This window comes from Haliotis cracherodii, unplaced genomic scaffold (assembly GCF_022045235.1).
Source record: "Haliotis cracherodii isolate W230 unplaced genomic scaffold, xgHalCrac1.p SCAF_13, whole genome shotgun sequence".
Taxonomy (NCBI): Eukaryota; Metazoa; Mollusca; class Gastropoda; order Lepetellida; family Haliotidae; genus Haliotis; species Haliotis cracherodii.
This window is the reverse complement of record NW_027266268.1, coordinates 26904414-26929280: the sequence shown is the minus strand read 5'-3', so window position 1 is coordinate 26929280 and position 24867 is coordinate 26904414. Positions and strand designations below refer to the sequence as shown.

At 41.3% G+C, this 24867-nt stretch overlaps 1 protein-coding gene across 1 annotated transcript; it reads left to right on the top strand.

Moving 5' to 3' along the window:
- The first annotated feature begins 5950 nt into the window (after nt 1-5950).
- LOC139458568 (cdc42-interacting protein 4 homolog) lies at nt 5951-24482 on the top strand. The gene is made up of 9 exons (XM_071239996.1): nt 5951-6012; nt 9926-9976; nt 17097-17244; nt 17892-17954; nt 18743-18847; nt 19067-19195; nt 22599-22745; nt 23297-23512; nt 24474-24482. Exons 1-9 carry the CDS (start codon nt 5951-5953, stop codon nt 24480-24482), a joined length of 930 nt encoding a protein of 309 aa, XP_071096097.1.
- Nucleotides 24483-24867: the final 385 nt, after the last annotated feature.

Genomic DNA, 24867 nt, shown 5'->3' with positions numbered 1-24867 from the left:
TTGACTAAAAAGGATATAAGGTACTGTTTTTTCAAAGTCTGAAGAAAAAAGATTTGAAAGAGAAAGATTGTTTTGTGGTCCACTCCCAGCACAAGACTTCTCATGACACTGTTCGAAATAGGCGACCCTTCCCAGACTGATAAAACCAACCTCCTAAAACAATTTGTGAACCTTCCAAAAGAATGCATGAATGGTCAAGTCTTGTTGCCAGGACTGTATTTCACTTGTTTAAGCTGAGACCACCATGAGGCCCAAATTTGATAAGATAAGACCCATGAAGATCTTCAGCAACCAATACTTGCTGTAAAAGGCAACTATGCTTGTCGTAAGAGGCGACTAACAGGATCGGGTGGTCAGGCTTGCTGACTTGGTTGATGCATGTCATCGATCCCAATTGCGTGAATCGATGCTCATGATGTCAATCACTGGATAGTCTGGTCCAGACTCAATTATTTACAGACAGCCATCATATAGCTGGAATATTGCTGAGTGATAAGATAAATTCATGCATCTATGGTGTGTATATATATATATACCATGTTCTCATCTCTGTACCATACAAATGCACCATTTTGGTACCAGGTCCCAAGTGGGTGTTTTTCTACAAAGAATTCTATTCTATGATCAATACAGTATCAACACTTAGTATACGCTGCCATGATATACTGTAATGATAATGTACATTATGTATATCTACCTCTCATGTTGATAGTTATATTTATGTCCATATGTAGATAGTTAGTACCCTGCCCTACGAGGGTGTTCTGTACGATAAACATTCTTGATTCTTCTTCTTGATATATACAAGCTTGCTTAGTATTAGTTGGTTCAGTTGCTCTGTAAGTCGCCATGTAACATGTTTAATGCCTGTGATTAGAGACTTGGAATGAGTTGTATCTGGCTTTTCAAAGAAAGTAATGTTGTTCCTTGTGGAAGAGAGAATGGAGGTTGGTGCTTCGATCGCTGGCCATGTCATACCAAACGATGTTATAAATGGTACTTGTGCCTAGCACTCGGCATTGAATGGGATAAAACAAAGATTACTGTGTCTGAATGCGGTATCTCAGTGGGCTAGGGCTGTAAAACTGGCATTAGCCTGAACTAGTACAAGGACACCCACACACACACAAACACCCACACTGACAAACACCCACACTGACACACACCCACACCCACACACACCCACACCCCCACACACTGACACTCACACACACACACACACACACACACACACACACACACACACACACACACACACACACACACACACACACACACACACACACACTGACAAACACTCACACACATTATGTTGCATAAGTGCAATAATATAGGACCGTATTTCACTTGTTTAAGCTGAGACCACCATGAGGCCCAAATTTGATAAGATAAGACCCATGAAGATCTTCAGCAACCAATACTTGCTGTAAAAGGCAACTATGCTTGTCGTAAGAGGCGACTAACAGGATCGGGTGGTCAGGCTTGCTGACTTGGTTGATGCATGTCATCGATCCCAATTGCGTGAATCGATGCTCATGATGTCAATCACTGGATAGTCTGGTCCAGACTCAATTATTTACAGACAGCCATCATATAGCTGGAATATTGCTGAGTGATAAGATAAATTCATGCATCTATGGTGTGTATATATATATATATACCATGTTCTCATCTCTGTACCATACAAATGCACTATTTTGGTACCAGGTCCCAAGTGGGTGTTTTTCTACAAAGAATTCTATTCTATGATCAATACAGTATCAACACTTAGTATACGCTGCCATGATATACTGTAAAGATAATGTACATTATGTATATCTACCTCTCATGTTGATAGTTATATTTATGTCCATATGTAGATAGTTAGTACCCTGCCCTACGAGGGTGTTCTGTACGATAAACATTCTTGATTCTTCTTCTTGATATATACAAGCTTGCTTAGTATTAGTTGGTTCAGTTGCTCTGTAAGTCGCCATGTAACATGTTTAATGCCTGTGATTAGAGACTTGGAATGAGTTGTATCTGGCTTTTCAAAGAAAGTAATGTTGTTCCATGTGGAAGAGAGAATGGAAGTTGGTGCTTCGATCGCTGGCCATGTCATACCAAACGATGTTATAAATGGTACTTGTGCCTAGCGCTCGGCATTGAATGGGATAAAACAAAGATTACTGTGTCTGAATGCGGTATCTCAGTGGGCTAGCGCTGTAAAACTGGCATTAGTCTGAACTAGTACAAGGAGACACGCATGCATGCACAAACACACTGGCGCGCACGCACGCACACACACACTGACAAACACACACACACACACACACACACACACACACTGACAAACACTCACACACAATATGTTGCATAAGTGCAATAATCTTTTGTGTGATATTAAACATCATTTCACCTCACCTCACCTCACCTCACCTCACCTCACCTCACCTCAACCTTATGAAAGGTGAGATGGCTCACTTGCAGCAACAGATGGGGTGGAGATGATTGGCGTTAGGAACGATGTTGTGAAACACAAGCTGTGTTTGCTTCCCCATGTGGGGGGATAAAGGAGGTACCTCTACACAGCTAAATGCATGTAGGGGAGGGGTGTGTGTACACAGGCTGTCTGGCGCAGTCTGGGATATGGATTAGCACTACTGCCTGACGAGCCCAAATGCTGATTAGTAGGTTTGACTTTCCATTGAATCAGTGTAATGCTCTTGTGGCGTGCTTGACAAAAAGTGTTAAGATTACCTTGATGGTGTGTGGACTGAAGGTCAGGGAAACAGTGAAGGTTGCTGCTTGGGTCATGATCATTTTTGAATCTGATGACTTCTAAATCTTTTGTTTTAGGATTATGACAAGGCCTAGTCTGTCTGACAGTCCGGAACCATTGTATTGTCCCTTCCACTCAGTCCTTCTGTAATGTTATAGCCCTAAATGAAGCAAGTCTAGATTTTCCACAGGTTCAAGAACTACTGTGGGTTTCCTTTTCAATTTAAATGTAGTTTCTATCAAACTGATATATTTTCACAGGGTTAGAAATTGGCACTAGTCCTGTAGTTCTTGCCAAACTGCCAAATAGTTAAGGTAGTCATAAGGACTAGTAGAAATATGCCATTTTTATGTGTTTTGCTATTTGTTATCATTATAAGGACTAGTGGACTAATAATGTTAGTGTCTACCACTGTTTTCAGAGACTAAGCTTTAGTCTAACAAGGACCCCGAAGACCTCACAAACTGTTGTGAGAGGCACTTACGATAGATTATCATCCGTATTCTAAAAGTCAGGGTGCCCTTTTCCATGTTGTCAAAACCCAAATGTTCAAGATTCCTGAATAAGGGATCCCCAGATAAATGCACTATAACAGAAACCTTCAAGCATCCCAGAGACCACCTTAATTTTCTGTCGTAAAAACATCTGAGCATCTAGATCAGGTGTAACATTTGATTTCAGAAGGATTATTAGGGACAGTGTGGCAGTTCATTGTGATTATAACATTGATAATTTATATCACAACAGACAGAGTAACATCTTCCTTGTATTGCAGGGTTAGACCTTATGACAAATTGTAAGGACTAGCAGCTATGCCCCCAAAACTAATTACATTAAACTAAGGACGTTGGATTTTTACCCAAGCATTAGGTGGCTTTTTCTTACAAAGATGTGTTAAGTATACACAATTCTGCATGCCTCTCAATCAACCAACTTTGGAATTATTTTGCCTGAAGCAAGTCAGGTAGTAATTCAGTTCATGAAAGTTTGGCTTTGAAAGTGGTTCATCTGGATGCCTGCCATTGTCATGAAAAAAACAACAACAGTTAATTCAATCAGGAATTTGTAATCAAAGCAGCAAAGACATCTTTGTTGTTATTGCTTTAGAATATTCCAAATCTTGCACAGCTAGGTATGAAAAATTGATCTCTTATTAAATGTGACTGTTTTAATGTTCAGATTTATTTGAACATTCCAAGTTTTGTAAAGCCAGGTATGAAAAAGTTATCTCTTATTAATGCGACTGTTTTAATGTTCAGGTTTATATTGTCTATTTCTGTTTTGGGTAATCCATTGTGAAATGTGGATTATTTTTATCAGTTCCTAATCTTCACACAGAATAAATGATGATGTTCCAGCTTCTATCCAGACAGATGTGTGCAGCTCAAATGAAAGAATTGACACAGTCCAAGCATCCATCTTCAAATAGCCAAAGACGTACTGTCTGTAGCACCAAGACATAAAGACACATATCCCTTGTCCATTAGTTGCATCTCTTAACACATGCTAAAATGAAGCCCTCCTGTCGAAAATGACAGATCATCAGTTTACAAATATACAAATTAAACACGAAAGGAGATTTGCAAATGTGAGCGAAGACGAATACAAGCTACGGTAATCTTGCTACAGAGGAAGGGAATCCTTTAAGCTTGAAGTCCCTGAAGAAGAGCCCTCTTATCAACACACGTCTCTGCAGAAAGCCTGGTGCGCACAGGTGTTTTTGTTAGGACGCCATGAACTCTCTCATCCAAACAATACTAGTCTGTTGTCACTGGCTTGCTGGTCTGCCAGTAGACTTAACTTTTCCTCAGATCTTTTCTTGAAATTGTGTGTGAAAATGCTTCATATCATACAGACATGTCACAAATATCAGATTTTTTTGCTGAACTGACAATTTTGGAAAGAGAGTTTACATTCATTATCATGGCTATTTAGTCTAATATATTTGTGTTTTTAGAATAATTTCCCCGAATATAAAACCTCTATTACATCATCGCCATAAGTGCTCTTATTGAAGTTTTTCAACAGAAGCCCTCATCATTGATAACTATCCATAAATAGTTGTGCAATTAATAGTATCTTGCTGCCCATGACTCCTGTGCAACAATCTGCTGACTAGATGCAGATAATTAAGTAGGTTTTTAAAATTAAAAGACATAATAATGTGTTTATGTTGATAGGTCACACTTTTAGAGTAACATTTGATTGGCGGGGTGCAGGTTTTACTGAGCTGATAAGGAATAATCATGCCCTTTAGTACTGCATGGATAAGTGCATGGAAAAAGACATGGAAGCAATCTGTGCAATAACTTTTGAGCTAGTGGCCCGAACTAGCATAAAGCACCATATTCAGATTTAGTGTTACTTTATGAACTATTACTAGTTGAGCTTACTAGACCTAATAGGTTAATGTCGCACATTGTGGATCATATTTCTCGTTGTGACCGCCTCCATTGTCTAGTGGTATTAAGGGGATAAAACAAGGTGCTGGTTGTAAGCTATTGCTCCCTTGGGGATTCCGGGTTAGAATAGAACCTGTGCTGGCTGAAAGCTATTACCCCCTTGGGGATTCCGGGTTGGAATAGAACCTGTGCTGGTTGTAAGCTGTTGCTCCCTTGGGGATTCCGGGTTAGAATAGAACCTGTGCTGGCTGAAAGCTATTACCCCCTTGGGGATTCCGGGTTAGACTAGGATCTGTTCTAGTCGTATTTGGTAATTATTTACAGGCCACCATCAAATAGCTGGTATATTTCCGGGTGGGCATTCAACACAGAAACATGATCATGGTGGCATATGAATACACATTGCCAAAGTATACTTGTTCCCCACTGATGAAGTGTAGTTGTGTTTAAATAAATACACACTGTCATAGTCAGAGTCCCACTGCTATGGCATTGCCGTAGAAAATAAATACAATTGCTTTTTTATAAACAGACGAACAGCATCTCTTCATCCTCCCAATCGCAGTGTGCTGACGATGGACCACTTCTACACATTGGTCCAATATTTGAACAGCGGTTGGCCATCATGAGGTTTACCTTTCCCCACTCTGGTGCCATATGTCAACTTTTCCATTTGACATAACTTTGAAAAAGCCATTGCCGCCCTTCCTGTCGTACTTTTCTAATTTTTATTCTAAACAACACTGAGATTTGAGTGAAAATGTTGTGTGTGTGTAATCTTGGACCGATGTCGGCTCAACCCAGCTTTGGGGGACCGGAGCAGCTGGTTTGGATGTACATCGCTGCAGGGTAGCCGAGCTTCTAAACCCGCTCAAGAACCATCTACCATATGCAAGATTTGTAATTAAAATCAGTTGTGTATCTTTGCTGTTTGGACCCACCCAATACAGCCAAAACACCTTTGTTCAACATGGAGAATGTGTCCTGGAGTTACGATGTTTTACACAACAAACATGACTGTCCTTGGACAAAGATATTTGGGTTGAAGCATCAAGTGTGACCACAGGCTCCTTGCATGACTGACCTGGTGATGGGTTGGTTAGCTTGTGCCTGGGGTCATAAGTCATGATTCACATCATCGCCTAGCCTTGCTCCATGGCTGTGCTGAATGACAAGTCCATGGGTGTATAGTTATTATATCCTTATAGGCAAGTCTTGATGAGCGGATAGTACATCAATGAGCAAGTCTCTTATAGGGACAACTTGTTCTTATTATTTATATAATCTAGAAATTATGATTTCTGAAAGTTATTTCCTCCAAGACTTGGGCAAGTCTAATTACTGCTGTCACAGCACAAATATAGCCTTCTCATCAACTCTGGACATATTTTCTCAAGTTGTTTTCATGCTTATTATTCACACATTTTGTCTGAAGAGTTCTGGCTGAAAATATGTTTGATAGATAGAAGAAGAAGAAAGAAGAACATTTTCTGAACTAAGTGCCCACTCAGAACAATGCAAACATTACAGTAATAATTTGGCACATATAATAACATGATATACAATTTGAAAAAGGTTTAAACTCACCTCAACTCAACTCAACTCAACTCAACTCAACTCACCCTATGTTCAATACATGGTAACTTCAGGTCTTTCTCCCAGAATTACCAACCCACCATGGTAGGCTGACATATAGTCAAGTGAGATCGGACAACACACTGTCCGTTATTGTATGACTCTATTGTAATACTTGACCAATACTTCACAGCCTTGTGAATCAACACTACCTGATGGACAGATCAGAAGCATGTTAGCACTGTGGATTATTTTTATATTCCCAGAGCGATACAGCTTTTGTTTTAGCATAATCAACATTGTTAAAGGAGGCCAAGACAAATATGGGTGACCAAGTCAAACACCTTGCCATACATCTAGTATGGCCACTGGGGGTCTGAGTGAAAGTGGTCGTAATGGCGGAGCATCCTGACTATGTGTGGCCTTCAGCCAATACAATATGGCTGGTTGCACCATGCTGAAGCCGATGGGCTCTGGAAATTTGGTACACCTCGCAGGAACACACTCCATTGTCTGGCCACTATTGGAATGTAGTCCACATCTGCAATTGTATTCAGCCAGATGATATTCATTCTCTGTTGTCCTTGCTTCTTAGCCAGGCATCTCCAGAATGGAGTGGAAGTATTTGGTGGCCATTGGCTGAACAATCGAAAAGGAAAAGAAATTGTAGATTAATAGAATTAATTTGTAATTTTGTACCGATTTAGAAATGCCTGAGGAGTTTGCATGTTCAGAAGAAGGGAATTTGAGAGTCACTTGATGCCATCATATTGATTTTGTTGCAAAGTCATTCTTTGAAATAATTAATTGAAAATTTTGGTCCTTGTACCTTATTTCTGAAGGCTATTTCATATTGATGCATTTCGATAGTTGTCTGATTTGTGTGATTCCAACAGTCATCAATGCTGTTGGAGCCAGAAGAAATACAATTAGAATGTTCCAGAGGTACATATTTTTTGTTGATAAGAATACAGAGTTACCCCGGATTACAATGGGTTTCATTGGATTACCTCAGGAAAGATTCGCTACAAGAGGTGGGATAGCCAACCCTAACTCACAACTAACCCTAATGGTTATCAATGGTATTAACCAGAACACGATAAAGGGGTGTTAACCGAAAGGCTTGTAAGGGATGTTAACCAGAAAATTATAAAGGGTGTCAGGGATTTACCTGGGTCCATCTACTTTTGGCTTCTAAAGAACTCAGTAATAGATTTTGGGGGCCAGGATTTTCTGGATGTCAAGCCATTGCGCATGATCAGAAACTTTTAGCCTGTTATAGATAGGGATTCTAATGTTAGACTGAAGAAGTTTCCCTGTGACACCTTGAACTTTTCAGTGTATTTCTTACGAGAAAAGAAATATCACTAATATGTGACATGCAGTCTGCAATGTTGATAAGTTTATTGACACAGTCAATTTTTCTTCCGTCCAACAGGACTCACAGTGAGTATTATGTGCGCCCATTCACAATTTGTATGCATGTAGGATGCTATACCTTGCATACAGTAAAACCCTGGGGGGTTACCCATAAGGATTGTAAATGGGGGTTGACCCTAATGATTGTAAAAGGGTTCTTGATTGGACAGGGAATCTAAGCGCTAAGGATAGTTGTGTTGAGATTAAGATGATATTTCCGATATTGATTGAGATTGCTTGTGGCTTAGGTAGATGGCAGACTCCATAAGACACTGTAACCTACTTTGGGACACTCATAGTGCCTGTGCCAACGATAAGTCCAACAGTTAGCTATCATCGTGGTTTCAGTGAAACCCTTGAAGATCCGGGGTAGAACAGATCTTCAGCAACCAATGCTTGTCGTAAAAGGTGACTATGCTTGTCATAAGAGGTGACTAACAGGATTGGGTGGTCAGGCTTGCTGACTTTGTTGATGCATGTCATGGATCCCAATTGCGGGGAGCAATGCTCACTCACTCACTCCAGCTTGTTAAAATACAGGCCATTTATTGATAAGGGCAGTCTTTTGATTTTGGAAACCCTTCCGATGCAGGTGACAATTACTACACTCTGTGATCTCTGTGTGGACTGACACAGTACTCAATCAGGTACTACTCCTGGGTATTTGATAGGCTGTGGGAGAGCCCTGCAGGGGTAGGTGTGTTTGATGTAGGTGCAAGCCGTCATGGCGAGGTGACAGCGTGTACTCCCACTGATTGATTAATGGTGTCCTCGTCACTGCACACCATCTTGAAGCCTGGTCAATTCAACTATTAGCTGACCAACTCACTCATTTTCCGATCTCATTCTTGAACAATAATGACTTTGTATAGCCATTTAAAGCACTAATCATTGGTTAAGTATATTTTTACTATTGAACCATGCCATTTCAGGAGTGGCCAGGTGCATATTCCTTTCTGACTACTGGACTAGATTCATAGTGAAATTGTATTTTGTAATTGATATAATTTGTAACTTGTGAGCCCTGGGTTACAATGGGTCACGTTGAAGGCGATAACGTCATCGGGTGGTCAAGCTGGAATATAGCTGAAATATTGATGAGTACGTTGTTAACAACACTTCACTTTGTGAAAGGGAGCCCTGCTTTTGTTCAATGTTTAATCCAGTTGAGCACTGTCTCATCCTGTGTGTCTGACTCATAGTTAAGCACACATCACATATTGACTCATTTCAGAAATTACAGTCATTATTCCTTGTACATACCCTTATGATGCTTTCACAACTAATTCAACAACAAATGTATTCAAAATCAGATTGGAACAAACAATTATCGATCTCTATAGTCTAAGACTGAGCACACAATTTCACTATCCCCCAAAATATTCATGATCCCCCAACTTTTTTGGTTCAGTATATATACATGTATCCTGTATTGAGGCATGAGTGAGTGAGTTTGATTTTACGCAGCTTTTAGCAATATTCCAGCAATATCACAGCGGGGGACACAAGAAATGAGCTTCACACATTGTACCCATGTCGGGAATCGAACCCGGGTCTTTAGCATGACGAGCAGACGCTTTAACCACTAGGCTCCCCGACCACCCCTTATTGAAGCATGACATAATCATACTTGAATATAGTCGCAAACTGCCGTAGTGAAACACAAATGTCTGCAGCCTTGATGTTCCTCAATATTGCTGTGAGTGTTATGACTTCAACTGAGACCACATTGATATAATCATGTAATTGTTGTCATTGTTTGTTTCAGAAAACTAGTGAAGAGTTATCAACCACGGAAGAAAGAAGAAGATGATTATGTGTAAGTATGACACGTGTGGAATTGTACTTTGTTCATGCGAGGAGCCATGCTATGATGGTGGGCTCACATACATTACAATCATTGTACCCCTGTGTGAAATTTTTTACCTATCATAATCTGTGTAACAATCATCGTCTGTCAGCTGTCCGTTTTCCATTTCCAGAGCAGAACTCTTAAAACTGTTGAATATTTCTTGCTATACTGATCAGTCTAGTGGTAAACGTCCTTCCTACACCAACTTGAACCGTCTGTTTGGTCAGATTATCAGCTCCATCACTGCCTGTCTCCATTTCAATGGTGCCCTGAATGTGGATTTTTAATTATTTATTATTTATTATATGATTATACTGAAAACGAGGGTAATAGCTTGTCATGAAGAAAGATTTTTCAGTTGTTTGAAATTATTTTAAAACCCATCCAGGACAGTCGGGCAGGTGACCCATCAGTGTTTCCTGCCCATCTTCAAAGTTACCTGCCCACACTCAGACATAATAAATAATGAAAAATCACCCCAAACAAAATATGAGACAAATAGTGTCTGGATTCAGTTGAAATAATGCAACCAATTACTGGAGAATCTACAAGGAGTCATAATAAAACTGAATACGAAAGTAGTCATATATTTATGTGCCAGAAAGTCAGGCAGGTGGAGGAAAATTTCATGCAGCCTGGCAAAAAGGTTACCAGCCACGTGCAGGCAGTTATTTCGGACACTGGTTGTTAGGAAGATAGTGTGGAACACTCAGCTGCCATGTCAAGACGACCATGAAGAGTAAATACTACACTGAAACATACAATGGAACTCGTTGTCATATCGAAAGGTTTCTGTCACCTTTATTCCTTTGAAGAATTCATTCTGACTTTCCAGTTGAATGTCAATTCACAAGGGACAAAATCTAATGAAATCAGTATATGTCTTTTAGAGGTCTGGTGGGATGAAGTAAAGCCAATATTCTTGGAAGATTTATGGCCTAAAAGACTGCAGTTTTATCCATGGTTCCGTCTGTTCCAGTGTATTGATCGCAAGTTCAACAATTAGCCGAGTCAATCTCATGGCAGGAACAACACGATTTTAGACCTGATTGGGTTGCTTTATTAAAGAGTGGACATTTTATAGATGGTGCCAATAACCTGACAGATTTGAATATTCAGCAGAAAAGTGTTGGTTTGTGGTTTGAGATATGGCTCTTGCATATGAGCGTTTCATATCGATAGAATGTAATCGTGACATGATACCCAATCGTATCAACACTATTTTCTGCTAGATATCGACACAATAATACTGTACGATCTGTTACCTTGACTTTATGTGAAAACCATGTTAGATCACGTCATAGAGATGGGGAAGAGAGAGACCACTTGAGATGCCAGGCGATGTTGCATCTTCTGCCTGAAGCTGACACATTGGGATATGACTGAAATGCTTTTTTAAGGGGGTGGCAAGCTGTTCAAACTTCGTTGAAACTAAACCTTTTGGATAAGAGTTACTAACCAATTATATACCACTTATAAGCTTAAAAAAAAAAAATGTAATATAGACAGTAAAATGTGGACTTCAATGTAAATTTTCGTTCTTAGTAGGGTTGTGGTTCGAGCAGGATGCATAATATGCCGACTTCGGTATGCTTTTGAAGTTTAAATAGACAATCAAAAGCTATGGCATATTGATAGAGCATCAGTCTGGAAAGTGAAAGGTCAGTGCTTCGATTCCCAGGCCATGTCATAACAAAAGACATTAGAAGCGGGTACTTTGTTATCAAGCCTGACACTTGGCTTTTCACTGCACCTATTTGAAACTAACACGTTTCTTTAAGGCATATTTATTAGACTTGCCAGTTCAGCTGCCTGACTTGAGTTTATCTGAATTTATACACTGATCCCACACTACACAACTCACCATGGCATTATCACACCTCACCTTACACAACCCCAATACAGACCCCCCACACTTGGGGATAGACACGACCTCTTGTCTGTTAGTCAGAGAGACGTGAAAATCCATAGGGACTAACTAAGTTGTTTTCTACCATAATCTAGCAATTTTACATAAACACTATTCCGAAATAAGCTGTGGACTCGTTAGATTTGACCCATGGTGCCTACCCCTGACAACTACACAACTGCACACAGCACAACCCACACCCACAGCACACCCATCTCGGGTTAGAATAGGTCTTCAGCAACCCATGCTTGCTGTAAAAGGCGACTATGCTTGTCGTAAAAGGTGACTAACGGGATCAGGTGGTCAGCCTTGCTGACTTGATTGATGCATGTCATTGATCCCAATTGCATGGATCGATGCTCATGATATCAATCACTGGATTGTCTGGTCCAGACTCGATTATTTACAGACCGCTGTCATATACAGACTGTTGTCATACAACATTCCATGTCGGACCTACCTAACTCAACTCTGTTACCCCACATCACACCATCACACCACCACACCATCACACCACCACACCACCACACCACCAGATCACCACACCACCACATCACCATCACCATGCTGTACGTGACAACCGACAGTGGCACCACTGAATCAGTATTTGTTATACTTGATGATAACACTGCCGACAACAATTTGCCAGCAGATGGGTTGCCACTTAGTCAGTATTGATGTTTACTTTATGGATTATTTAAATGCATTAATCAACTTTAACATTGGCCATTAACACCTGGTGTTGATATGGAAGTCTTGTTGACTGATGCAGATACAGGAATTGTTCTGATGTACAGCTCGGTGTATTGGGTACAGCGGGTGTCAGATGTATGGCAGTATGCGAGTCCGGTAATACTTAAACAGTCAGAATACTATTATGTAACAAAATGTGAATCTGCTATGACCGACAATATCGATAAACTTTACAACTTCTGGTCAACATGTCATATGCTTTTCATGTAATTGTTGGAATGACCTACATCCAATAAAAATGTAAAGGGGAAAAAAAAAGGATAGAAAGAGGCCTGTCCCCAAGGTCACATGGTCATCTAGCCCATGTTGAAAGTACAATAAAATAAAGAAAGGGGCGTGTCATCTAGCCCATCTAGCCCAGTTGTCTAAGGCGCCGCAATTCGTTGCACGGAGTTGCATCCCTTGGGCATGCCAGAAAGCTATGATTGTGGGTTCGAATTCTGGTTTGCCCCAGTTATGTTTCTTGGTTTGTCAGCACCGAAGTGGTAAATGTCTAAGACCTGCATCACTTGGAGCTTTCCTCCCACATTAAGCTGACATGCCGTGATAAAACTGGAATACTGTTAAAAGCGGCGTTACACCCAACTCACTCACTCACTCACTCAAAGTACAATGATCTATAGAAAGGAGCGTGTCCCCAAGATCACATGGTTATGTGGCTGAGAATTTGACCTCATGGAGTGACCACAATTGGCTTACCTGTTACAATGTTGGTGTGTACTTTAAAAGTTGAAGATGGAAGAAAATGAGAAACAGTACTTGGTCATGAACATTCTTATTAAGTAACCCCTGTCGACCTACTTGTCTATCAGTCCCTAGCAACATGCAGTCAACAGTCATAAGGCCATTTCACTTTATTTTCTTGTTCACAGAACTGTTGTGATATACATCCTGGTGTGTTAGCAGCACTAGGTGTCAGATGTCAGTATTGCATGGCCCACTGCTGATCTCTGTAGGATAACCACAATCTCTCGCCCATCACACAGGTGATCACAGAGCTTATTCTGTTCATTACCATATAGAATGCAGTCACAGGAATGGCAGCTCAGATAAGGAGGCACCCATGCAAAAAGTCATGTAAAGGGGTCGTGGCACTTGGATCCCCAGTGGTCAGCTGTAATTGTGACCATAATGGTGAAAAGGGGGCGTGCCACACGACAAGCAAGTGGTCAGCCAAGAAAGGTGGTTGTGTTAGTGGTATGTGAAGGTTATAAATCAAATATGATTCATAATCTGTGTCATGTTAAAAACAGATAGATATCTATCCACAGTATTGTTGACATTGTAGGCACAATTGTTTTTGAAAATAAACAACATGGGTTGTAGTGAAAATGCAGCTAATATACAGAATAACCGTATTTATTGTACAATTGCTGAGGTAGATTTCCAAACAGATAAGGTATGCAGGTAAACTGCATCCTGCTGGTAATCAGAATAAACATTTTACACCTATTGTATAGTTCGGCTTTCCCATGTGAGTACAATGGTATAAAAAAGGGGGCGTTTCCCCGAGGTCACATGGTCATCTGGCCCATGTAAAGTACAATGATATAAAGAAAGAGGCGACTCCCTGAGGTCCTGATTATCTGGCTGAGAATTTGACCTCATGGAGTGACCACAATCAGCTTACCTGTGACAGCCATGTGTGCTGCGGATTAGCACGTACCTTGCCTCATTATGTTACAATGTTGGTGTGTACTTTAAAAGTTGAAAATGGAGGACAATAAGAACAGTTGATGATGAATATTCTTATTAACCCCTGTTGACCTACTTATCTATTGGTCCCTTTCAACATGCAGTCAACATAAGGCCACACCACTTTATTTCCTTGTTTACAGACAAGCCTTCCCACAGTTTGTATCCTGCCTCTTACCATACTAGGGCTGGTGGGGTAGCCTAGTGGTTAGAGTGTTCATTTGTCATCCTGAAAGGTGGGGTGAAATGGGGTTTAACGTCGAGTCCAAGATGATTGCACTTTTATCACTGTGTGCGAGCGTGCACTCACACTTGTACTAGTCAGGACTAATGCAGATTTTATAGTGCTAGCCCACTGAGATACCATGCTGTAGTTTTAACATGAATACTCCACTCAGACGCAGTATACTGACTCCAAGCCAACTAGTCCTTGTTTTAGCCCCTTAATGCCAAGCACCAGGCAGGGTAACAACAAGTACCATCTTTTAACTTCTTTTGGTATGACGCGGCTGGGATTGAACCCCAGTCTTGCTGCTCTCCGGGCGTAGTTTCTACCACAAGACCTCAGAGGTGGTCCATCTTGAAAGGCCAAGGCTGGGTTCCCCACATGCATGTACAGTATGTGAAGCCTATTGTTGGTGTACCCTCCTGTGATATGGCTGGAATATTGCTAAAAGTAGTGTAGAACCCACCTCACTCATTCTCATCAAGAAGCTCTGAAAAGCCTTCAACTGGCCTGATATGCTTAAACAACCTGGAAGACAAGCCACGTAACACCCATATCATGTCTAGCTGCAGTCAACCAGAAACTGCTGACACAGGTTTTTGTGTTGAAGATACCTCCTCCTCCTTGCCAGGGCAGATAGTCACCCGAAGCTCTGTGCCTTCTACATTATTACCAACTCCAGGCTATGATAAGAAACAGCTGGTGAACCTGGCCTGGCATCCAGTACAGTCTCCACACCAGCGTAATCATAAAAAGCAATTTAATCCTGTTTATCTTGTCTAGTAGGCTGGTGATTAGGCACTGCTGGCTTCTTTCGTCCTCTTTGTTGATTGTTTTCATATGAAATAAAACACACGGGCTTTAGGTTTTGGTTTTGATAGATTGTGATGGTGTAATCAGACTAAGTGTGTGCGACACAAAGAAAATACATGATTGACAGAACATTACCATGATTACAGGAACATGCAATGCTTTGTAACAGTGGTGCAGTGGAGGTTTGAGCTTTGGCCTTCAGTACCCTGTGTTGTATGAACTGACTAATTTGGCATGCTTGCCATAAAAGGCGACTATGCTTGTCGTAAGAGGTGACTAACGCTATCAGACTCACTGACTTGGTTCATGCATGTCATCGTATTCCAATGGCGTAGATTGATGCTGATGATGTCAATCACTGGATTGTCTGGTCCAGACTCTTATTTACAGACCGCCGTCATGTAGCTGGAATATTGCTGAGTGAGGTGTTAAACAACAAACAAAAAGGACTATTTTGGAGATTGGGTGATCACAATGGCTGCTACATATGAATATGGGCTGGAGACTTCACTGGGCTGAAGAGGTGTAATCCAGTAAAACATACATTGTGAGTGATCTCAGAGAAACAGGTTTAAGAACTAATTCCATGCCCTCCTTGTCATGAGAGCTGACCTGGCTGAGTGTCAGTATGCCCAGTGGCATGGATTGGTGCTCATGCTATCAACCTCTGGTTTGTCTAACCTTCAGTTTATTACAGACTGGTAGAGGTGTAGTATTGCTATCTGTACCATGCAATAACTTTCACTTACTGACTCAGTCACTGCTCCTGCTTAGCAATAAATGTGTTAAGTATGTGAGGACAATTAAACACTGGCTGATTGTTCATACCAAAGTTTGTAATAATACAGACATGGTCAAGCACTTGTCTATTACCCTATGACTTGACCCTATGCAGCGGTAGAAACTAACAGTTTTCGTCCACTAGTCCTAATAATGATTACATCTAGCAAAACCCTTAAAAAGGGCAAGTTTGTACTAGTCCTTATGATACCTTAACTATTGGGCAGTTAGTCAAGGCCAATTTCTCACACTGCTATGACAGTGACTAAGTAACATTCCATCTTGCATCTAATCATCAATAGGATCTTTATTCTTCCTGGAATGGCTTTGACCCAAAGGAATGACACAGACAGTCCTTCTATACTGACATCTCACCTGTGAAGGTGTAACCAGTATCTATAGCTGCCCCAGTGTGTTTATCTCGTTCCTAGCTGGCTTCATCTATGGCAACTCTGCATGATCCTACCCACCTACCTGTGTAAAGTTGTGTTTCCTGGCAACTGTCCGGAGGTGTGGGTGGGGCTGTGTATTACCCCCTCCATCCCTCCCTCCCTCCCAGGTGGATGACATCCCCTCTATATACCTGACAGTCAGGTAGGGACTCCAGCTCTTTCCATCCTGTAGTCTTTTATCTCAACAGCTCTTGTCGGGTCTGAAGAAAATCCGTTTAGCCATGTGATGCTGGTTTGGGGAAAACAGGTCTTATTTTACGTGGAAGGAATACTTCAGCCATGGCATGCTGGTTTGGGGGAAAACAGGTCTTATTTTACATGGAAGGAATACTGCAGCCATGTGATGCTGGTTTTGGGGAAACCTTTACAGTGAAGACCAAAATGGTCCTACTTTACAACAAACATTACATAAGTAAACAGCTGGTGGCTGATGTAACTATCCGTGGGTTTGTGTTTCAGGTTTACGTGGTCGCGGGCGTTTGTGGACATGGTGAAGGAGCTGCATGACATCGCGGGCCAGCATGAGATGGTGGCTGAGAACCTGCAGGGCACCGTCTTTAAAGACCTGCAGGCTCTCATCGGGGAGCTCAGACAGGAGAGGAAAAGGGTGATTGCTTGTTTCAGACTCAGTCTTAATAGGGGCATGGGGTAGCCAAGTGGTTAGCATTGGCTCGTCATGTCGCAAGCACAGGTTTGATTCCCTAGATGGGTGTGATGTGGGTTTCTGGTTTCCACCACCATGATATCGCTGGAATATTGCTAAGAGTGGTGTAAAACCAGTCTTAATCATAACACACCAAATTTTGTATTTTAAAATGAAGCTGGATGCAATGCAAATTAAGAAGTTAGAATGTCTGGTTGATCATTGGTTAATTTACCCCCAAAATCCTTTTTAAGTTGTTTTATTGACAGATGCACACATTAAAAGATGTTTAAAAATGGACTATTGTTTTCATGCTTTTACAAAACTCATAGAAACCCTATTGTTTATAATTGATACATATAAAGAGGTGTCATATAGACATTAGTTATAGATTTCCAAATGGTGGAGAGATCCATCCCTTACAGGCCTACTTCCCAACCTACAGGGATCAACCAAACTATAGGATATGTACACACTTAATATAGAAATGGCCACACATTTACGAACAGGACACAATCCCCATAAAGCGTGTGTGATAATGATTAAAATCTGCCACATTTTCATGTCTTAGCTCCTGTGGGGTGTTCATGGATGTGTGTTTATCATTTCAGCATTTACATGAAGGAACAAGGATTCAAGATTCACTTAAACAGTCATACCAACAGTTAGATAAGGTGAGATGCATGGCCGTGACTTCTCTGTGGGGAGTTACCAACAGGTTGGGACACCTGAGCAAGGGGAGACAATTGGGAGTACTGTTAGATACCAACTTGTAGAATAAGTACAAGGCTATGCAAGCTCTATTTTCTTAGGTGTTTGTCTCAATTACATATGCCATGTGGTTGCCTGCTTCCGTGTTCTTGAACAAAGAGAGGTAACTCTCAAAACTGTGTGTCAGCTATCACAGTTCAGCGGTAGACACTACACTACTTGAAGTGATGTTTGTGCAGAGGAGACCCGTGAAGATCCGGGGTAGAATAGGTCTTCAGCAACCCATGCATGCCGTAAGAGGCGACTATGATTATCGGAAGGGGCGACGTAAGGGATCAGGTGGTCAAGCTTTCTGACTTGGTTGATGCATGTCATTGTATCCCAATTGCATGGATCGATATTCATGATTTCAATCACTGGATTGTCTGGTCATTTAGCTGGAATATTGCTGTGTGTGGCGTTAAACAACAAACAAACAAACAAAAATTGTGCAGAGGAATTTGTTTTAAACAACTGATCAGAGTCATTACATTGCATGCAAATATGACATCCGGCATTTCTTGAAAGTAATTAATGCTTTCAAATTGTAGTAAAAATAAATATGACATGGTCATTTTTGTATTGATTGTATATTCTCAAGTGAAGAAATGTAGATTGATGCAATATCTCTGAGTTAAAGGTATGTTGTGTACTGTTTCTGAGGTATAAGAATAACTTTACATGGTGTTGACATCATTTTTACACCTTTCAGTCAAAACGACAGTACGAAAGGGCTTTCAAAGACAGTGAAAAGGCTCTAGACAATTACAGGAAGGCTGATGCAGACATCAATCTGTCCCGAGCTGAAGTGGAAAAGGTAATTATCACACTGTGTGTCAGTCTTGTGTGAGAAGAGCTGGAGCTAGTGTAGTGGGGGAACCATTTTCCTGTCACAGGGAGGCTCAAGGTTTGTTCCTCAAGTGATACAATGAGTAAAGCACTTTTAGTCCTGGAACGTAGGTAAAAGTGTTATGTTTATACTGTTATCAGCTGAAAGTTGTGAAAATTTCCCATGTTTTATTTCTTAACTTTGCAGCATCGAATTGTGATGAATACGAAGGCTTCTCAATGTGAGGATTGCAAAAATGAGTACGCTGCCCAGCTCCAGCAGACCAATGCTCATCAGAGAGAGTATTATTCCACCGGCATGCCACAAGTATTTCAGGTAGTACATCCGTCTTCATCATTCACAACATACCGTGAACTACAGTCATAACCAACTCAAAGGGATCACTTATTTGAGTTTGTTATAACCGTAGTTTGTTATAAGCATGTATGCAGCACATACAGCTTATGGACAGGACAAAAAAACTAACTGTTCGTTATATCCGTCAGTTGGTTATAAACGTCTTGGTTATAAATGTAGTTTACTGTATGCAATTTGTTTGAGCAAGGACCTTTTGTTGCCCACCTGGCAGCCTGTTCACAGTCCTGTTACTAAGATTGTCATAAATGTCTCATAGTGAAAAAGATCTTATCTAAGCCCATTCTTGAAGCTGTCTTAGTGCTAAGTTTCTTGAAGCTGTCTTAGTGCTATGTTTCTTGAAGCTGTCTTAGTGCTATGTTATCGTAAGTTTATTACCAAAATTATGACAGGGTCAGACCCATCTTAGGAACTTACGACAGGTGAGATTGGGACAACAGACAGCATGTTTGAAGAAAATGATCTGACAGTATGGGTCTACGTTATCATTTCTGAATACAAAACCAAGTGCACTTTCAAAACGTGAACAGGTCTTAGAAGACACGCCTCAAACATTGCATTTGCCAATTATATGACTTATGCCTAACAGCAAGTTCATGATACCATAATAATTATACCATACAAGATGTTATGCAAAATACCTTTAGTTAATTTCAGTTAAAACACTAGCAGCATGTTTCTGTGCTTTCGCAATGACCATGACCTTTTCTTGTCAAGGGAAGTTTATATATATGGAGTGTGGGAGAGGTTTCGGGAGTAGTGCCCTTTACCGGGCGCACTTTTTCAGATCCAATAAGCGCTGTGGGGGCTAGAACGTGCTTCGCCGACTCACCGACTTGGCTAATTGGTGCGTTGTTTGGCTGACGCTCTACCACTGGTCCACGAGCGCTATCACATGTAATCAGTGCTCGATTAACGGGGTCATTAGCATCCCCTTAACACACATGGGCAATTAAGTTAACAATGACTTGCGCATGCGTGTGATGTCCCATTAATCTTTTCTTGAAACTACACCCGCTATTGTTAATGTCAACACGACCGACCAATCAGATTAACTCTTGAAAAGGTAAGAATTTATGGCCTACCCTTGCCCTAAGCAAGCTAACCCTAAGGACCGAAAAGATATGTTGGATCGTAAAAATGTGTAGTTTCCCTAAAACCGAAAAGGGGTGTTGGATCGTAAAGACGTGTAAGTTTCCCTAAGACCGAAAAGGGGTGTTGGATCGTAAAGAGGATGTTGGATCGTAAAGACGTGTAAGTTTCCCTAAGACCGAAAAGGGGTGTTGAAGGATCGTGAAGCGAGAGTCACTGGAGTAGTTTTGCGAGACAGCGGTCACACTATAGCGCAGTAATTGAGCGAGATGGTAGAGATCAGCCTGCACCCGGTAAACTGCATCGTCCCTTTGACCATGAGTACAACGTATGAAATATAGTGAATTGAGTGATCTCCTTATCAACTATGTACAGCTGGATGACTCTCTGTTTGAAAAGTCTATGAAAGAATATTCCTTTACGAATGATGTTGAAAATGTTTAAGGGCCAGCACATTTAAAAATGGTAACTCAGGTATCCGGGTCGAGGGGGGTAACGAGTAGGACAACCTACAGGACACAGGACAACCCAGACTTGTGGTTAGTCACGTGATGTATTGTTTAAAGACAAAAATTATCTAAAACTCTATGGTTACGCTACAAGTCACTAATGTTCGCATTTCTTTCTGACTATGCACCCATTCTTTCGGACTATTGTTGAATAAAGATATAACTAAAGTCAACTTTAGTGTATACATGACCAGATTGTTTGATACATGTATCTAAATACGTTTTGCCAATTGGACATTTTGTACCTGTCTCTTGAGACCCACAGTGGGTACCCGGGTAATAGAGGGGTGGGTACCCGGGTAATAGAGGGGTGGGTACCCGGGTAATAGAGGGGTGGGTACCCGGGTAGTAGAGGGAGGGGTACCTGGGTAGTAGAGGGGTGGGTACCCGGGTAGTAGAGGGAGGGGTACCTGGGTAGTAGAGGGGTGGGTACCCGGGTAGTAGAGGGGTGGGTACCCGGGTAGTAGAGGGGTGGGTACCCGGGTAGTAGAGGGAGGGGTACCTGGGTAGTAGAGGGGTGGGTACCCGGGTAATAGAGGGGTGGGTACCCGGGTAATAGAGGGGTGGGTACCCGGGTAGTAGAGGGAGGGGTACCCGGGTAATAGAGGGGTGGGTACCCGGGTAGTAGAGGGAGGGGTACCTGGGTAGTAGAGGGGTGGGTACCCGGGTAGTAGAGGGGTGGGTACCCGGGTAGTAGAGGGGTGGGTACCCAGGTAGTAGAGGGGTGGGTACCCGGGTAGTAGAGGGGTGGGTACCCGGGTAGTAGAGGGGTGGGTACCTGGGTAATAGAGGGGTGGGTACCCGGGGAGTAAATTTGGACTTGTTCCAGTCCTATTCGACCCAAACATTTTTGATGAAGCAGGGAGACATACACTTGCAATATCAATTACAAAACACAACCAGTCCAACAGAAGCTTTTACTGCTATCACACCGAGTTCCCAGAGATTAAGTAGTGATAGATGAAGCCTTCATTTATCAAGGGAGGGCACTTGTGGCCCAGTCGTCTCAGGCACCGCAATTCACTGTGCAGAGTTGCGTCCCTTGGACTCGCTAGAAACCTATGATTGTGGGTTCGAATCCCGGTTTGCCCCAATTATGTTTCTAGGTTTGGCAGCACCATACCCATGCTTGTTGGTTTCACCAAAGTGGTAAACGCCTGATACCTGCATCACTTTGGGCTTTCCTCCTATATTAAGCTGACAGGCCATGATATAACTGGAATACTGTTAAAAGCGGTGTTAAACCCAACTCACTCACTCACTCATTTATCAAGGAAAGTATCAGCTTGTAAAACATGTTTGCGACTATATGTCATACGCCATTTGAAAGGGCTAATCCTACTGTATATAAAAATGAAAGTTATGTCATGTTTATCACATTACTTTAAAAATACTTAATTAATAATTACTTAAATAAAATATCAGCCCAAGAACAAATCTGTCGGACTTCAGCAACCCATGCTTGCCGTAAAAGGCGACTATGCTTGTCGTAAGAGGCGACTAACAGGATCGGGTGGTCAGGCTCACTGACTTAGTTGATGCATGTCATCATATCTCAGTTGTGGGGATCGATGCTCATGATATCAATCACTGGATTGTCTGGTCCAGACTTGATTATTTACAGACCGCCGTCATATAGCTGGAATATTGCTGAGTGCGGCGTTAAACAACAAAAAGATCAAATAAAAAATCTTAATCAACTTTTTATGTCATATTACCCTTTCATCTTTTTACAAGTACAAGCTTATTTGTGTGTGTTTCAGGGTTTACAAGATATGGACGAGAAGCGAATCAACCGCCTCCAGTCAGCTATAGGTCAGAGTGCAGAGGCTGACAGGAATGTCATCCCCATCATCAACACCTGCATCGACGGCATGCAGAAGGCTGCAGCAGCCATAAATGCAAAAGAAGTGAGACCTCAATACAACCATGCACAATTGTTTAATGTCTGAATGTAGTGTTGAATATTGCTAATAGAGAAGAATATACTAATGCTTACCAGGAAGTAGATGACAGAGTTAGAGTCTTTGTTCGTTTGTTTGTTTGTTTGTTGTTTAACCCCGCACTCAGCAATACTCCAGCTGTATGGCGGCGGTCTGTAAATAATTGAGTCCAGACCAGACAATCCAGTGATTGACGTCATGAGCATCGATCTACACAATTCATCAAGGAAGTCAGCGAGACTGACCACCTGATCCCATTAGTTGCCTCTTACGACAAGCATAGTCGCCTATTCTGGCAGGCATGTGTTCCTGAAGACCTATTCTGTCCAAGCTCTTCATGGGTACAGAGTAGCAGTAGACTGCTTCCTCCCCCCCCCCCCCCCACCCACACACACACACACACACACACACACACACACACATACACACTCACACACACTTGTACGTCGCTATTTAAGTGCTATACTTTTGGACGTGGCGTTTACTCCATTTCATCGGACCTCATCTTATGTTTTCAGGATTCAAAGATGGTTATCGAGAGGCACAAGTCAGGGTTTCAGGTCCCCAGTGACATTCCATTCGAAGATCTGAGCAACATGCAGGCCACCGAAAACTCGAACCACTCCACACCCAAATCAGCGCCTTCAGACATGAAAAATACCTATAAGACATCCACTGTTTCTGGCAAGAGTCGGAAACGAGGGGGAATATTTGGTTTATTTCAGTCATCAAAGGTAGGTCATGTTCAGATTGTTGGTCTCTCTACTAACATATTGGTCATTTTGAATTAGAATATTAACAGGAGTGTGCACTGTTCTTTTAGGAAGCACATGTACTACCAACCGAACATAAGGGAACGATGCATTTTGCTTTGTCTGTCATACAGACCTGAAAACAAATTGATCCCGTACAGCCCATGCTGGTCTGTAATATTTGGCAAGTCTAGATTACTGCAGTTTCTCAAAATGAAGTCCCTGGGCTCCTTTTTGTTGTATTTTATTAAGAGGATAATTTATCTGTAAAATATGTTCATTTCAGAGACTAGATGTTAGTCCACATTTTATTGTAATCCTTTAGGTAAACTAGACTCAGAGATTCTTTTAAATGTAATGACTGTGACATCTCATCTCACATGTCTACTGATTTTGCTGGTGTTTTCCAAGCTTTATTTCATGTTGGCTCATCTAGACTTAAAGAAACTTTTGAAGTGAATAGGGCATCCTACATATCTGTTTCAAATCCTGTGTTTGAACCTTTGACCAAAAGACCCACATAATACAATATCCTACCGTTGCCAGCCCCCTTTTATTTCACAGATGTAATTGATCAGTAAGTATTCAGTCTCAAGCTGTGTGTGTGAACTCACAAAATGTTAGCAGGTGGTACACTATGAGGAACTTTAAGAACGCCAAAATATTTCGCCCACTTTATTGTTCCCTTACTCTGTGTTGGTAGTACTGCTAGATTGTAAGATGTGTTTTTGACTATTGTAGGGCGAGGTGTTATTGTCAGTAGATGTGATTTACAGGGAGGGAATTCGTTCTGTTTACAATGAATCAACGTTTGTCTTACTTTCAAAAAAAGACAAGATGTTTATCCATACTATAGCAAATCTTCTTTATTCCTAATGTTCTTAACTATGTGTAGGCAGCCATATGCCACTAACCCAAGCTAGAGTGTTTGTTGCATTGGCAGATAGGCTAGATTATAATACAGCTTTCACTGTAGAGACTGTGTGGTATGCACTCCGATGTATTTCACAACCTCTTGCATATGGTCATCTGACCTACTGTATCATGTGTAAAGTGAATATTTATCATGCACTTCATTGTACGGTCTACTCTAGGTGTTACTTTTGCAGATTCTTTTTTTAATTTTTTTAAGAGGTTTTTATTTAAAAATTTGGGGCGTAATGGAGTCATTCCTACAGATATGTTGTGCTCAGTTGTTTTTACCATTATTCCCAATTTGTAATTATAAATATGTGGAATTTCCAAGTTTGTTTTCTAAAGATGATTTGTCTTCTTAAACATTGACTGAACATTTTTATTAACTGTTGCTGCAGAAATCTCAGGTCTGTTTGATGGCA